Source organism: Mustela erminea, chromosome 9, assembly GCF_009829155.1.
Source record: "Mustela erminea isolate mMusErm1 chromosome 9, mMusErm1.Pri, whole genome shotgun sequence".
Taxonomy (NCBI): Eukaryota; Metazoa; Chordata; class Mammalia; order Carnivora; family Mustelidae; genus Mustela; species Mustela erminea.
In genome coordinates this window covers 18,749,614-18,765,842 of record NC_045622.1, presented here as the reverse complement: position 1 = coordinate 18,765,842, position 16,229 = coordinate 18,749,614, and the positions used below count along the sequence as shown (strand labels likewise).

Sequence of the window (16,229 nt, the reverse complement as noted above, 5' to 3'; positions counted from 1 at the left end):
GATTTAGAGTCAGAACGCCACAAGTCCTAGTCCGGACTCTGCCACTTAGCAGGATGATACGGGGTAAATTAACTTTTCTCAGTGTCAGGCATGGGTATACGGTATACCTTAAATGCCGGCAGTGAGCACCAGAAACAGCAGAGATCACCACAAAACGTGTCCCAGCCAGCAGCTTTGGTGGTCTACCATTCGTGGCGGACATCGATTGGATCCAACCTTCCGTGAGTATGGCAGATAGGGATTTTGAAACGTCCAATGCATGGGAGGAAGAGGAGAGACACTTGCGGGAGTTCTGACAGCCACTGACCTGAAAAAGCAGGGTCACGGACGGAAGGGAAGGCGGCTGCGTGTTCATGCTGGATTACAGCCACCTGTGAAAGGGCTTTAGCATTTACCGTTTCAGCGTAAGGAGGAAAGGTGTACGGGGAAGAGAGGCAGGTGGCAAAGCAGCCGAGGACGCAGAATAGTCTGTCATCTGGCAACTGAGTACGGGAGAGTCTAATAATAGAAAGTAAGTCAACAGATGTGATTTGGGGCATGGCCAACGGCAGCCAGCTTCGTAACCCAACGTACCTGAGCAGTCTCAGATATTACCTAGAAAACACCACTGTCCGGGTGAAGCCAGATCATTTGTCTACAAAGTTAGCAGGACGGCACCCAGGGAACCCTGCAGCAGGGTGGGGAGCGGGACAAAGACTGAGGGATTCAGAACTGAGCGAAACATCCTTTAACTTGTTACCAACATGCAAATTCTACTCTAAACATGCGCCTGGCTGTCTTCACACGTACAAAAAAATAAGGCTCTCCCTCAACCCCTTTATTATTCCTTCCTTTCCTCCAGGGCCATATTTTACTAAAAGACTACCTGACTCAGTGCACACCAAACTTTCAACAAAGCCACACGAGCTGGGAGCTTCATTATGCTGATTCCTTGGCCCTTTCCCCAAACTTGCCATGTCAGAGTCTGAACCTGTCCAGGAATGTGTATTTTGAATTTTTTAAGTTTACTTTTATTTATTTATTTAAGTAATCTCTACACCCAACGTGGGGCTCGAACTCATGACCCTGAGATCAAGCGTTGCCTGCCCTTCCCACTGAGCCAGCCAGGCCGCCCCCAGGATATGTGGACTTTTTAAAAGCTTCCCGGGGATGCTGGTGGGCAACCAGGATTGAGGCCCACTGGATCCACACTCACTGCCTCGTGAATTAGCCCACTGCCATGGGAACGGCATCCCCACCCCTCTTTGCTTTCATCCACCAGGACCTCCGTTACTGAGAGGTCAAGGACAGCTGTCGTGTCCTCATCTCATTTGACCACCCAGGCCGATCTGACATTGATGATTCCTTCCATTCTCCAAACCTCACCCTCCTGCCTTCTACGGCACCACCTTCTCCTGGTTCTTGGGTTCTGTCCCGCCTTTTTCTCTTCTCTTTGAGGAAGCTTCGTGGACTCTTCTGTTTCAACCACCCATTTAATAAATTACCAAGTACCCACCATGTACCAGGCAACGGGCATCTCGATACCGAGTACAGAGTAGTAAACAAAGCAGACGAGATTCCCATTCTCGAGTTCACATTCTGTTGGGTCCCTTCCTCTTCCAGCCTCCTGCCAGGGGAACCTGAGTTTCGTGAACCTCTACTTATCAAAATACTGCGCAAGAATAGTATATATTCATAGGAGATGATTTATAAACTCTCCCCAGAATCTCAGATAGGCCTGTGACCCACAGAAGAATTCCCCGCAATATGTCTCCGGGGTATCTTAGCCACACGCAAGACTTCAGTTATGACAGACTGACTGATGGCTCCCAAAGACAGCAGGGCAGGGGACTGGGCTGTCACTAGTCACGGGGTGCTATTTAAATTTAAGTCAATTAAAAATTCAGTTCCTTAGTCATCTAGCTATATTTCAAGTACTCTATAACTACATGTGCCATTTGCTTCCGTATTAGATAATGCAGATACAGAACATGCCCATCATTACAGAAAGCTGTGCTGGACAGCCCAGAGGTTTCCAGACCAAACTCATCTGAGTCATAGAGAGCAGCCTATTTCCCTCTATCCTCCGTCACCTCACCTGTTAAGCTGTTTAACTCCAGATAACTGTTTCGAGGACAGAGCAAGTTTACGGATATAAAGCACTTAATAGAGGTACCTGGGTGGCTCAGTGGGTTAAAGCCTCTGCCTTCAGCTCAGGTCATGATCTCAAGGTCCTGGGATGGAGCCCTGCATCGGGCTCTCTGCTCAGCAGGGAGCCTGCTTCCTCCTCTCTGTCTCTGCCTGCCTCTCTGCCTACTTGTGATCTCTGTCTGTCAAAGAAATAAATAAAGTCTTTAAAAAATAAAGAAAGAAATAAAAATAAAGCACTTAACAGAAGGCTGGGCAAATAACAGGCCCCCAAGAAATGTTAAAAATACTATCATACAATTGCATTGGTAAGAACTCTCTGGAGTCCAACAGGAATCTCACGCTGAACACAGCCAATCCTAAATTCACCAAAATTTTTTCCCCTCTTTTGGTACCCGAAAAGTAAGGATTCATTCAAGCTTTGCGTTAAAAAGAGAGAAAAAAAAAAAAAAACCCAAAACACAGGTCCAAAACGGCATCACTTAAACCACGTGCCAACATCCCCTGGACATGGGAATCCCAGCAGCTTGGTCAGGAATTCTCCCAGGGGCACCAATGAGGGAATGGGTCACCCGGACCTCTCCAGCCCCCAAATCGGCATAAGACACCCCTCCCTCTTCCCCTCAGGGAAGGGGACCAGGCCTCAAACAATCCTTTCTTCTTTTGCTAATGATTTCTCACCTCTCCCTCCTTCCAAGGAAACCTCGCATTTTGTACAGATCCTCAGGGCTCGACTGGGTCGGTAGAATGCTGCGGATTCAGGACTGGGCTCATAAAGCCAACGACACAGGCAGGTTTTGGCTGCCCTTGTTCAATACATATGCCGCACAAGGGAGCACTGGGTCGGAGTTTAACACCAGAGAGGAACCCCCACAGCGACCTCACAGCACGTGCTAGAGATTCTCTCCCCTGATACCCATGCAGTCCATCCTGGTCTCCATTCATCACTCCTCCGGCCCCTGCTGAAGGTCGGGCTCTCATCACTCCTCGTGGGGATTACTGTAACAGGCTAACTGCTTTTCCTGTTGCCAGTCAGGCCCGGGCTCCAGGCCATCCTGGACACGATGGTCCTCCTGAAATGCAAACTAGATCCTTGCTCTTCCTTAGGCTTTAACGTCCTGCAGACTTTCCATCCTTTCAGAACCAAGCTCAAACTCCTTTGTTTGTTTGTGGGAAAGAAAAGAAAAGAAAAGCAAAGCCCTAACGAAGCCACCTGCTCCTGGCCCACGCCCACTCCAGTGATCCCACCTGCCCCCCAACCCCCAAGCTCTGACGGACGCCTCTCTGGGTCTGGTTAATATCCTTTCCTGCGCTCCCTTCTTTGTTTCACTCACCCCATCCGCAACGAGGCCTGAGGACCAGAGTTTTAGACTGCCAGCATTCCAATCTTAACTGCTCTATCTACCCAGTTTCGACCTCTATAAAATGAGGATGACAAGGGTACCTTCTTCATTGGGGCATTGTGAAAATTAATACTCAGAGAGGGCTCTGGCCTTGGGCTACTCACTATTATAGCTATTACCAACCCTCGAAAGCAGCACCTTCTTAGGGAAATCTTCCTTGGCAACCTCGGCCCACAAGGGTCCTACATCACCCTACCCTTTATCACAAAAATCAGCATACTCCCTGGGATCAAGTGATTAAGGCTTCAGTTCCCTGGATCGTCCGGCACACCGTCACTTATTTAAGACTGAAGATCCTATCTTATGTTTCATTTCCACAGGACACTCCTGCCACTCCAGAAAGATCTTCCGCTGGGCAAGTACTCTCAGATCCGCGCAGGTGCCACTCTCTCCGCAGATTGCCACCCAGTTCCAGATGTTCACCAGCAGGGGCTAGATGCCTGTGTCGAAAGTACCCTAGGCCCTGTTCAGCACAGAAAGCACAGTCTGTGACCTCAAGGAGTTTCCAGCGGCCTGTGTTTCCGTCCGTCAGATACCAAGTTGAATTAAACAGAAGTGAACCTTCCAAAGAAAGCAGCTACTGTGAAGAAAGCTTTCTTGTTGCCAGCCCTCCTCTAACCTCACACACCCCCCACCCTGCCTGTTAGGCTCCAATTCCCAGTGACCCAACCTGAGGAAGATGTACTTCATGCTTGAAACAGCCTCTCCATCTAAGGGGGGGTGGGGCAGGAAAGCATGTAGCTCTCCAGTTAGACAGCAGGAGTACAAAGTCAACAGAAAAAGATTCGGAAGCCCAAGGCTACAAATTTTTTGTTTCTCGCTTTCTGAATTGCCTACGCGTTTCGATCAAATGTTCACGCCCGTCCTTGGCTCTCGTGAATACAGATAATCAAGCGTTGGCTGGGGAAAAAAACAATATTTTCTCTAATGCCCTGTTCTGTGATATTTTCCACAAAGAATAAAGGTTCCCTGATCTACAATAAAATTCCAGCCCTCTCATTGCACACAATTAAAATAATTAGACTTACCCCATTATATTCCTCAAACGGCTTCTGAAGAAAGGGGACAGGAGAACTTGTGCCGGTTTAAAGGTCTTTGGTCTTAAGGAACACTTTTCAGCTTTGGTTCTTAAGGAACACTGCACTTTTCTCTGGTTCCCACACCCTACTACTTCCTTGGCCTCAAGCACTACTTTGTTTCACAGGCAAAACTCTTGGGCCCTCTAAAGAGAATACAAACAAATTAACCAGGTCACTTAGTGGTAAACCCCAATCAGTAGTAATGTGACCAACCAAAATGCTTCCCAGAACTTCTGACAATTGTCAAGACCCTGGGCCAGGGAGTCTCCCAAGCCCGCTGTCCCCACCCTCTCAGCAACCTGTGCCACCTCCCTGCCTTTAGGACATCCTTTGCTTCCTAATCCAGGGCGCCTTCACACTGGGGAATGAAGTAGGAACAGGCATAGATTTCTCAACCCAACGCAAGCCAGAACCCATTCTGTCCACAGATAACCCCAAAACCTTATTTTAAAATAATTTTAGTAGGTCACCTGAGTGGCTCAGTCAGTTAAGCATCTGCCTTCAACTCAGGTTACGGTCTGGGGGGCGGTCCTGGTATGGAGTCCTGCACTGGGCTCCCTGCTCAGCAGGGAAACTGCTTCTCACTCTGCCCCTTCCCCTGCTTGTGCCTGCTCTCTCTCTCTCACATAAATAAATAGAGTAATTAATTAATTAATTAATTGATTTTATAGTCTCTACACCCAATGTGGAGCTCCAACTCAATGGACCCTGAGATCAAGAGTCACCTGCTCTCCTGACTGAGCCAGTCATAGCCAGGCAAAACCCCCAAAACCTTCTTTTTGGTAGTCATCTTGATCCTTCGTCTAAACTGTTCCAAATGAGGAGTTAAAATCCCTTCTCCCCTGATTTCCTCTCACAGGGGCACGTGGAGAGACAGTCCCAGGACACGCAGAAAGGCCCACACCAAGAACCTTTAAACCAAATCCACAACTATCATGTTTTGGAAGTTATCTTTCTGATGTCTAACTAAACAGCAGTCTCCCAATTAATTTGTGTATTTTTTTTTTCTTTTTCTTTTTTTTAGAGAGTGAAAGCATGGATGTGCAAGTAGGGGTGGAGAGAAAGGGAGAGAGGGACTCCCAAGCTAGCTCCACGCTGAGCACAGAGCCCGACGTGCGGCTCATTCACTCGTTCTCATGACCCTAATATCATGATCTGAGTCGAAATCAAGAGTTGGGCGCCTAACTGACTGAACCACCCAGTTGTCCGTGTGTGTGTGTGTGTGTGTGTGTGTGTGTGTGTGTGTGTTTTAATCAAAAGTACATAACTACCATTCAGAACCTCAGGTCAGCGTCTAATACCATGCCTCAAACTCCCTTCAGTCACTCTTAACCTAAAACACTAAACAACATTTTAGGTTACTGCAAAAGCATGCTGCGTGGTTTCTACCAGACTTTCGGAAATGCTGGAAACACCTAGAGGAACCCCCTCCCTCCGAGAAACCACGGACTTCAGGAATCAATACACAAAGTGCTGTTTGCTTGACCTCTTCTTGGTCTGCCTTCTACCATTCTCTGAAAAGCTGTTGCTAGAGTTCTGCCCACCTTCTCTACACATTCTTCCCCAGCAATCTCGTCCAAATCCATGCCTTCAACAACCCACATGTGGTCCCAAACCTGACTGTTCTACCCAGTACTAGGTTCCCGGATTCCAAATGCATAGAAGACATCACCAAAACCCTGCGTCCCTAGGGGCTTCCCAGACAGCATGATGCAAAACCAGCTCTGCTCCCTCCCCACCCTCCTCTCTCCCACCAAGTCCCTCTTACCTGCCTGCCTTAGCTCGCCTACCTGCGTCTCCGTCCATCCACCTAGTTGTCTGAACAAGGAAACTCACAAGAAGCTTGGGCAGTTCCCTCTCCTCCACTCCCTACATCTAATCAGCCACTGAGTTCTGCAGCTCCTACCTCAGACACATCTTTCTTTTTTTTTTTTTTTTAAGATTTTATTTATTTATTTGACAGAGAGAGATCACAAGTAGGCAGAGAGGCAGGCAGAGAGAGAGGAAGGGAAGCAGGCTCCCTGCTGAGCAGAGAGCCCGATGTGGGACTCCTTCCCAGGACCCTGAGATCATGACCTGAGCCGAAGGCAGTGGCTTAACACACTGAGCCACCCAGGCGCCCCCGGACACATCTTTCGTACGAACCACTCCCCTTTCTCCACTGTCCTGGCCTTGGACCAACCACCAGTGCCCCACTGACTGTGCAAGAATGGCCAGGCAACTTTTTTAAAGATAGGCTCCCACCCATCACTTCCCTTGGATTCTGATGCCCCCGAGGGTCCAGGCGGGGGCCTGAAGGATTTTCACACATGTCCCAGGTATGCAAATTGCCGAAGTCCCTACCCTAATGAAATGGCCTCTAGAGGCGCCTGGGTGGCTCCCGGGGTTAAGTGTCCAACTCTTAATTTCAGCTCAGGTGATGATCTCAGCGTCATGAGGTCAAGCCCAGCATCTGACTCGGTGCTGGGCATGGAGCCTGCTTACAGTTCTCTCTCCCTCAATCTATCCCCCACCACACACACAGTCTCTCTCTTAAAATAAATACGTAAGTAAATATTTGAAACAGCCCTTGACTAAGTTGATAGTGCTTAACTATCAGCTTCAGGAAGGAGGAAACAGCGGCCGCTTCACTGGCGGGTTTCTGCTGTGTGGATCCAGCACAGTCAGTTTCAAGCCAGCATCACAGCCGGGGAACCACGCGCGTGATCGGCTGATGCGAGCTGGACCCAGCACGTGAAAATGCTCAGACCATCCAGTGTTCTCTTCTAAAATAGGTCTAAATGTGCCTTTTCCCACGTTAAAATCCTTTGGCGTTTTCCTCTGATGCCCCCCAATACAGTCCAAGGTGCTTTGCCTCGCACATGGGCCTTAGACCATGAAAGCAGTTTCCTCTTCTCAACTTCCCCTACACAAAGTTCCCCCAAGCCCCTTATGTCTGGCTCACGTAGACTTGCTTGTGCTCCCCCCAAAGAAGCCACGCACATTCATTCCTCCAAACTTTATTCACCTTGTCTCTCTGTTCCTCTATATGACCTCACATCTCAATAACTGCATTACCCACTGAGCCAGAAGCCTGGCTGCCTCTTCCCTCTGACATAGTCAAGGCCTAACTCATTCATTTTTTTTTTCCCTCCTGCACCCAGAGCTGAATGGCCTTTGAGCCACTGAGCTCCGATGATCCAAGCCTGAACACAGTGCCTTGGGGGCAACCTGTTGGCTGCTAGAGAAAAAAATCTCTTTTAGGGCAAACACTGGCTACTTTTTTCAGTGTATTCCAAGAGACTGCATTCTAATAGGTCATATTTAATACTAACAGTAAACAGTGCTTTCCTATCTACAAAGTGCTTCCCTGCACACTCTTCCGTCTGATCTTTCCAACCTCATAAAGCAGGTAAGAATACAGTCTCTGATTCCCGTTTTTTTTTTTTAAAGATTTATTAATTTATTTGACAGACAGAAATCACAAGGAGGCAGAGAGGCAGGCACAGAGAGAGGAGGAAGCAGGCTCCCTGCTGAGCTAGAGCCAGATACGGGGCTCGATCCCAGGACCCTGGGATCATGACCTGAGCCAAAGGCAGAGGCTTTAACCCACTGAGCCACCCAGGCGTCCCTGATTCCCGTTTTTTAAAGATGAAGAAAATAAGGGTTTACAGGGTCAAAGAGCAAAGCAGTGGAAAGCTAAGGAAAACAGGGTTTCAGTACAGGGGTTCTGTCCCTGAATTCCCTGTTGAGTACAGGACAACGCTGGCCGTGGCATTCACCTAAAGCTGGGAAGGGGTAAGTGGCAGAAACCACCAACCTCAGAAATGAGAGTGGGGGAGATCTGAAGTTCAGGGTGGGGAAGGGAGCCTGGGAGGAGTGGAAATGTTCATCGTGCTGCAACTGCCAACTGTCTTTGCAGGAGGCCGCCCTAGGCCACAAGACAAGAGCATCTGGGAAGTCTGATGCCACAAAAAAGAAGGGACAAGAGAAGAGTATGATATGCAGGGTTATGGAACTACGGTGTACACATGAAACTTAATGTAACATTTTGTGCCGACTAAATTTTTTAAAAAATAATTTAATTAATGGGATGCCTGGGTCCTCCTCGGTTGGTTAAGCGGCTGCCTTTGGCTCAGGTCATGATCCCAGTGTCCTGGGATCGAGTCCCACATCCGGCTCCTTGCTTGGCAGGGAGCCTGCTTCTCCCTCTGCCTCTGCTGTCACTCAGCCTGCCTGTGCTCGCTCGCTCTCTCTCTCTCTGGCAAATAAATAAATAAAATCTTTTTAAAAATTAATTTAAAAAAGAAAAAGAGACGCGACGAGAGTTGCTCTGACCAGTCAACAGGGGCTGATGTGAGACGGGACAGTTCGCCAGGTAATGGCACCTGCTATGAGGTCACGAGGCCACAAGTAAAATCACAGAAATAAACAAGTTCTCGAACAACTTCTGCAGGAGAGCAGAGCTGTCTCGAGGACAATCAGCGGCTGAAAGCCAAGTGAGACAGAGCAGTGTGTCCCGGGTAGGAGAGGACTTCCTCGAGCTAGAGCCAGACCTGGGAAGGGCTGGCCTGAAGTCCACAGGATGCGTCACCCCCTGGAGGCGTGAGGGCAGGACTGGGGAGAGGTGGGCAGGCCACAGGGCAAGAATGCCAGCATCCTGAGTGCCTCAGCACAGAAGTAAGTGTGGGGAGCCATGCTAGTGGCCGGTCTACCGCCCGCGGAAGCAGCAGCAGCCCGACGGAGGGCTTGGAATAGCTCAGAATAGCTCGGGGCACCTGGTTCCCCAGAAACAGCTGGGGAGCAGAGCCATTTTCAAAGCCCAAGAAAAAGTGGCAGGAGTCTGTGTTACTTCTTTAAAGCCCAAGCCCAATGAAGAATAAATATGTTTTCAAGATGTTTTATGACTACAGCTTCCCAACTGGTAGCTAATTTTGTCACCACCTGTTTCCCTCTAGTTAACCAGAATCAAACCCCTTCAGCTGAAAGTGTGGGAGTGCGGGAGGTAACAAAGCAGGGAGGATATACAAAGCCTTGTGCTGGGGTGCCTGGGGGGCTCAGTCAGTTAAGTGGCTGCCTTGGGCACAGGTCATGAGGGTCCTGTGCATCGGGGCTTTGTGCACAGTGGTGAATCTGCCTCTCCCTCTCCCTCTGCTCCTCCCCCCTGCTCGTGAGGGCTCTCCCTCTCTCTCTCTCTCAAGTAAAATCTTTTTTTTTTCTTTTAACGATTTTACTCATTTGTTTGACAGAGAGAGAGACTGAGAGAGTGCACAAGTAACAAAGGATAATTGGAAGAAAGACAGGTGGGGACAAAGATGCCCCCCAAGAGGAAACCACCCTTGAAAGGATGTTACACCCACTCTGGAAGGAGCCCTCCACCCTTTCCCACATGACCAGCAGATGACAAAAGCCTGACTGGATGACAGGTGCAGGGAGGGTTAATCAGATTAAAAAAGCGCCAAGAAGCAGACTTAGAAACACCAAAGGCAACCCCCTGGGGTCCCTCCCTCCTGGAGAGTTTTGTACTATCCCTTGTCCATCTCTCTTAAGCCTCTCTTTGCTGTCCACCACTTTGTCTGGTCTACATCTTCATTCTTCAAAGCACTGTGACCAAGAACCATGGGCACCATCGGAGAAAAAAATCCTACAGCACAAGTAGGCAGAAAGGAGAGATGAAGGGAGAGGAAGAAGCCGGCTTCCCGCTGAACAGAGAGCCCAATGCTTGGGTGGCTCCCAGGACCCTGGCTCTCGACCTGGGTGCAAGGCAGACGTTTAACCACCTGAGCCATCCAGGTGTCCCGCAAATAAAATTAAAAAAAAAAAAAAAAAAGAATAGCCTTATATCCTGCCCCAAAAAGCCAAGGGGAGAGAAGGGGCCGATGCATCTGGAAAGCAGTAGGAATTCTTGTGTCCTAAATGGCAAAGGACACATGGCGGGGGAGGGGTACTGACCCAGAAACTCTATCACAGACAAACTGCCAGATACATGGAGGGCCTGTGCAGATCAAAGACGGACTGCAGACTGTGTTGTGTTCCAGAAAGAGTCCCTTCAGCTTCCCTACCTCCCCCTTCCCTGCCTCACACTTAGCCCCATCCCCCATCCAACTTCATTTGCCCTTGGCCTCTGGAAAAACTGGTTTATGGTAAAACCATTATCTTGTTTTTTTTTCCAATTAGAAGAAATAACAAACAGTCCTAACAGAGAACTCTGGTCACTCAGTACTCACAGACAGCCCCTGAGGGGCCAGAGGAAGAAATAGCACTGAATGGACCTGGAGTCAGGGCAGGTGAGTTAACAGCTCGACACCATATCTTCCGGGCCAAGCACTTGGCAATGTTCTAATAAAGTACACACTCATGGGCACATTTCATTAGCAAGAAGGCAACAGACACGTGTAATTTAGCTTACGGAACAAAAGGAAACAGAAGTTGAATAATCCAAAAATCTTTTATTTTTGTTTTGAGAATGTTAATGAAACACACGCGCACACACACACACACAAACACACAGTCCTGCCCTATATCTGTTTTGCCCCTTCAAGTTCAAATGTAGGATCCACCCACATGGAAAAGGGCACAAAAAGATTTTCATGATCCACAAAGTAGATGACCCACTCACTCAAGACTCATTCAAAGAATACTTCGAACGGCAACCTGCCAACAGAGAAAAGATGAGAAAGCAAGCTTTGGGTGCCCCAAGTTCCGTGCTAGAAGGCAGTAGAGACAAAGTACCCTAAGACCTAGCCCTACCCTCAAGAATCTTAAAGTATGGGGCGCCTGGGTGGCTCAGTGGGTTAAGCATCTGCCTTCAGCTCAGGTCATAATCTCAGGGTCCTGGGATCGAGCCCCGAGGAGGGCTCTCTGCTCAGCAGGAAGCCTGCTCTTCCCCGTCTCTCTCTGCCTGCTTCTCTGCCTACTTGTGATCTCTCTCTCTCTCTTTCTCTCTCTCTCTCTCTCTCTCTCTCTCTGTGTTAAATAAATAAATAAAATCTTTTTTTTTTTTTAAAAAGGAATCTTAAAGTATGTTTAGAAATGAAGCCTGAAGTATAAAGATAAGTATGAATCACCAAAACGCTGTATCACAGAGAAGGGCAACAGACATGTACTGAACACCTACAATAACCCTTTTTCACATACGATCTCACTTAAAAGTCAGTATTCGAGGAAAACAGCATGCCTCTTTTTTATCCCAATTCCGTTCTGTCTGTTCTTGGTTTCTCAATTTCTTTACATGACGAATAACAGTGTGCCATTTTCTGTCACCAAATACCCCACTCGCCCTGACTTCAAGAGCTAATCGCCATAACTATAACCCTTCTGCAATGTGGGGTTCTTTCTGGCCTATACAGCGCCCCCTACCGCAACTTCCTATATGTGCTTTTCCAAGCTCATGGCCAGGCTGGCGATTGGCTGTGATGCCTAAAGCCTGCAAGTGTGCTGAGTCCTCTGTGCAACTCTACTGGGCTGAGAGCATGAGGTGGTTATTCCCATGCCTCACGGACTAAGGAGAACCGACTCGGGGCTAGGGGAAGTAGAGGAGCCAGCTCCACTCCCATTCTGTGACGGCCCATCTGTGGAGCTGAGACTTAGAGGATCCCACCAATACAGACCTGCCCCACGTGTTCTCATCACTGTGTGCTGCTGTCCTCTGTCTTTTCTGCTCTTTACTCACATTCCATAGTACAATGGGGGTGGGGTACACTACGAGGAGCAGGGAAAACCCCTGGCCTCTCAATGCTCCCTTGCCCGGGATGCCATTCAACCTAGAGAATCAAGAAACGCATCTGTTTCAAGCTCTTCTTTCTGTCCATTGGCTTCTCAGGGTGATGTGGGGGACACGGAACACAAAGGGCAACCTCCATTCCGCCGCTCGGCTGGCAGGCAGCCCCAGTTTGAGGAGGTAAGTTAGAACTGATGATGCCCAGTTGCCCCAAGAGGGCAAACAGTCACCCAACATGGGCTCAGATCACTTTTGATTTCATCATACTCTTTGAGTGTTGAGGTTACCCACCTCGTCCGCTTTCTTCTCATTTCCCCACTCCTCAGACTGGTGCTGTCCACTAGCTCCATCCATACCCCTCTGCTCACTTCCTCACTCAAGCTCCCAACTCGAGTGTTTTACGCAAACTATCCTATAATCAAATATCACGGACGGCGGCCCAGGGGCCTTTTCCCTACCTCAATTCTTTCTGACATGTCTACGGCATTTGAAATGACTCCTCCTTCTTGGGGAGAAAAAAAAAATCCCAGGACTCAATCCTTGACCTATGTTCAATATTATTTAGTGAGATCATGTCTCTCATTCAACAAGCATTTCGAGCACCTACTGTGTGCCAGGCTCCATTTGAGGGAACACCAAGACAAAAGAGGAAAAAGAAAATACATTCCGTCCTGAAGGAGTTCACTCTCCAATGGAGAGTCTTTCCATTGAGTAAAGAGATTACACACAACAAGCGAACCTCTTCGTGAAGGGTGAGATGGGAAAGCACACTACCCACGCACAAGACAGAACACCTGGGGTTCCATGGGACTCTGGACAGAGCTTCATGGAGGAGGAAGCAGCTGAGACGGCATATTCTAATTGGAGAAATCGGCAAGTGCTCTCAATGACTTGGCGGAGAGTTGTTTGCCGCTCAGTCAAGGGCCTCAGGCTCACCCTGCTGGGGGCGAAGACTAGGCCCTTTATGGCTAGAGATGAACAGAGGCAAGAAAGCAAAATCTGCATGACAAAGGGCCCCTGGGTCCCAGGAGTGGGATTAAATTTCATCCTGTAGGTGATCAGGGAGGTACTGAAGATTCTGGAAACAGCATTGTTTGGTTGGTTGGTTATCCAAAGAAAGCAGAGGATTAAGAGGGAGGCCTCTAGAAGGAAGCGGAGGCAGAGAGGCAAAGGCTCAAACAAAGGGAGTGGAACCCCTGAGGAAGAGACTTGAGGAGGTGCCTGACTACAGGCGGTGGGAGAAGGCCAGGGAGAAATCTAGAATCCCCTACTGCCTCTGCTTGCTCATACCTGAAGACAGGTCTCTCTTCTTCTCTGGTATCCCTATCTGCTCCACTCCAAGCATCGTGCAAATCACATGTGAGGCAAGGTATAAATCTGTGCTGACCTGTCCCATATTCCCACCTCGCTCACCCAATGGTAAGGTAAGTCTACAGCGGGACTCTGCCATGGGCCTTGTACCCAGAGTGAGAGCGGGAGGCCGCTACAGTGGGCTACGGGAAGATCTCAGGGCACCCCAGCTGGGTTCTACGTACCATCCGTATGCCCTGCTCCTGGAGTCATGCACACAGTCACACTCCCATGTATTAAAAATAAAAACAGGGGAAACAGAGCACAAGCTCAGTAGCACTGGGGCCAGGTTCAGAAGTTCAGGTCTGGCTCTGGTTCCGCCACTGATGGGGCAGGACACAGAGCAAGGAGCCTCACCATTCTGGACCTCAGTCTGCCTCTGGGTAGAACAAACAGAGCAAGCCCGACCACCACAAAGGTCCCTCTTGTCCTTTTCAAAGGGGAATGAAGCTCAGTAAGATTTTAAGGACGATTTCTAGGAAAATTGGTTTGAAAGCTAAGCGACTGGCAGAGAAGGGCGCTGTGTGGTCTAAACTAGAAGGGTGATGTGGCCCCGGCTGGGCAGTGGGGGGCAAGAAAGGACAGCATCCTGCAGCTTAGGTCCCCGGAAAGGCAATTCACAGGCGCAAAGACACATGGGACTTCCTGGCTCGCTTCCTGTGCTCGCAATTCTGGATTCCTGCTTTCTTTGATTGTGAACTATTCCCAGCTTATTGCCTTGATCAGAGTCTATAATTCCTGTAATAAAATCGTGGACCAACCCATATATAGGAAGGGCCTAAAAGATGATCTGGTCTCACTCTAACCCCTTCCAGAACAGGAAACTAAAGAAAGAAGAGACATGTTAGAAAGCCACAAGGGTATTTGAGAGCACTGTAAAAAATAAAACTCGAGTTGGCCCTACCCTGAGAGCAAGAGTTCTGCCCCACAACCCCAGGCTGCCCTTCAGCTACAGGAACCCCCCTTCCTTTCTCTGACGTTGGGTGCCACCGCTCATGACAAGGAGAACTACGACTAGCTGTTCGTTCCAGATAATGTCCACATCATGGGCTGTTGGTGAGGGTTTACCAGATACCAGCTCTGTTCTGACCACTGGAGACATGGTAACGGCCGGGCCCCAGCACTTAAGAACCTCAAATTCTGTGCTTGCTTTGGCAGCACATATTCTTAAAAAAAAAAAAAAAAAAACCTCAGATATTCTTGTGGTTTCGCAGCAGGGATGCAGAGGGAAGAGACCTGTCATCAACACAGACAAAAACGAAAACAAAACAAAAACCCACGGTAAGTTAAAAGTATTACAAAGGTGGGGCGCCTGGATGGCTCAGTTGGTTGAGTATCTGCCTTTGGCTCGGGTCATGATCCCAGCATCCTGGGATCAAGGCCCCGCATCAGGCTCCCTGTTCAGTGGAAGCCTGCTTCTCCCTCTCCCACTCCCCCTGCCTGTGTTCCCTCTCTCGCTGTGTCTCTTTCAAATAAATAATAAAGGCTTAAAAAAAAAAGTATGATCAAGGTAATAAAATCAGGAACTGAGGAGTCTCAAGGAAGCAAAAAAAATAAAGATGCTAAAGTTCACAGTGGCAGAACCCCTAAAAAGGGACAAAATTTGGACTCGAATCCATCCAGCTCACCGCACAGCACACGACTTTACCAACTGGGTCAGACTGAGTGGCTTGGGCAGCAGTTTATGTGACAAGGGCCCGCAAGACCAATGACCGACTAAAGGGGAATACATATAATCAGAAGGGTCTCTCGGGCATTTTTAACTTGAAGTATTTTTAATTTGGAAGGGAATTCAAAAGAAGAGTCTAGGGAATTTTGTTTTGATTTTCATGCACCCTCATGAATCTCTAGCTTGTCCTAATAGAAACCTAGATTATAGTTTAATCAAATATTTCTCCTTTCATTCTATATCTGTGTACTGTGAAAACCCAGATGTAAACATCTGCTTTCCTACTTCCCTGAACAGTAAAGAGAGCTCCTCTACAGTACATACTCAAAACCACATTTCTCACTGATGTCGCCGGGGATATAACCTATCACAATCCTCTTACTAATATAAGGCTAAGTCCTCATAAAATACGCAGATAAAGCAAGTTAAAATAGTCTCTAAATACAAGAATGGCATGTAGCCACTTCCACAGTCAGAGTCTCACGAAAGATGGACTCAGCACTGCTCAGTGCCCACAAACCCACCCGAATCTCACAAATGCCTCACATCTCAAAGGCAGTTTTTCCATCTTACCTTGGCTCTTTTCTGTAAGATCTTCTCATTTTTCTAAAAGTTCTCCCTCGGCATCTTCTCCCCAGCACCAACAGCATCTTCTCTCCTAATTACACCTCATATCAAAGAACATCACTCCTCTCAAACCCCGGAGACAATCCGTTCATGTAGAGCTCTCCTCCAGGCCTTATGAAATACGGATCTAGCTGAAATCAAAGATTCATGAAGCCACATCGGGGAAGCCCAGCTCCAGGCAACAGAGGCGCAATATCCCCCCAGTGGCTTCCATGTCCCTGTCCCTCTCCCATGAGAAGGGGGACCAGGGTCCAGAAGCGCACCAGGAAATGAGA

The 16,229-nt window shown here is 48.5% G+C and overlaps 1 protein-coding gene across 16 annotated transcripts in view; it reads right to left on the bottom strand.

Moving 5' to 3' along the window:
* Positions 1 to 16,229, bottom strand: part of GRAMD1B (GRAM domain containing 1B) — a 243,565-nt gene that overhangs the window by 139,024 nt on the left and 88,312 nt on the right. For 2 of the 16 annotated variants that reach the window (XM_032357899.1, XM_032357900.1), the window contains exon 2: positions 108 to 307. The exons of the other annotated variants lie outside the window; for them this stretch is intronic. In XM_032357899.1, the coding sequence (XP_032213790.1) occupies positions 145 to 307 (163 nt within the window). In that variant the 3' untranslated portion in view covers positions 108 to 144. The remainder of the gene's footprint in view (positions 1 to 107; positions 308 to 16,229) is intronic. 16 annotated transcript variants of the gene reach the window in all.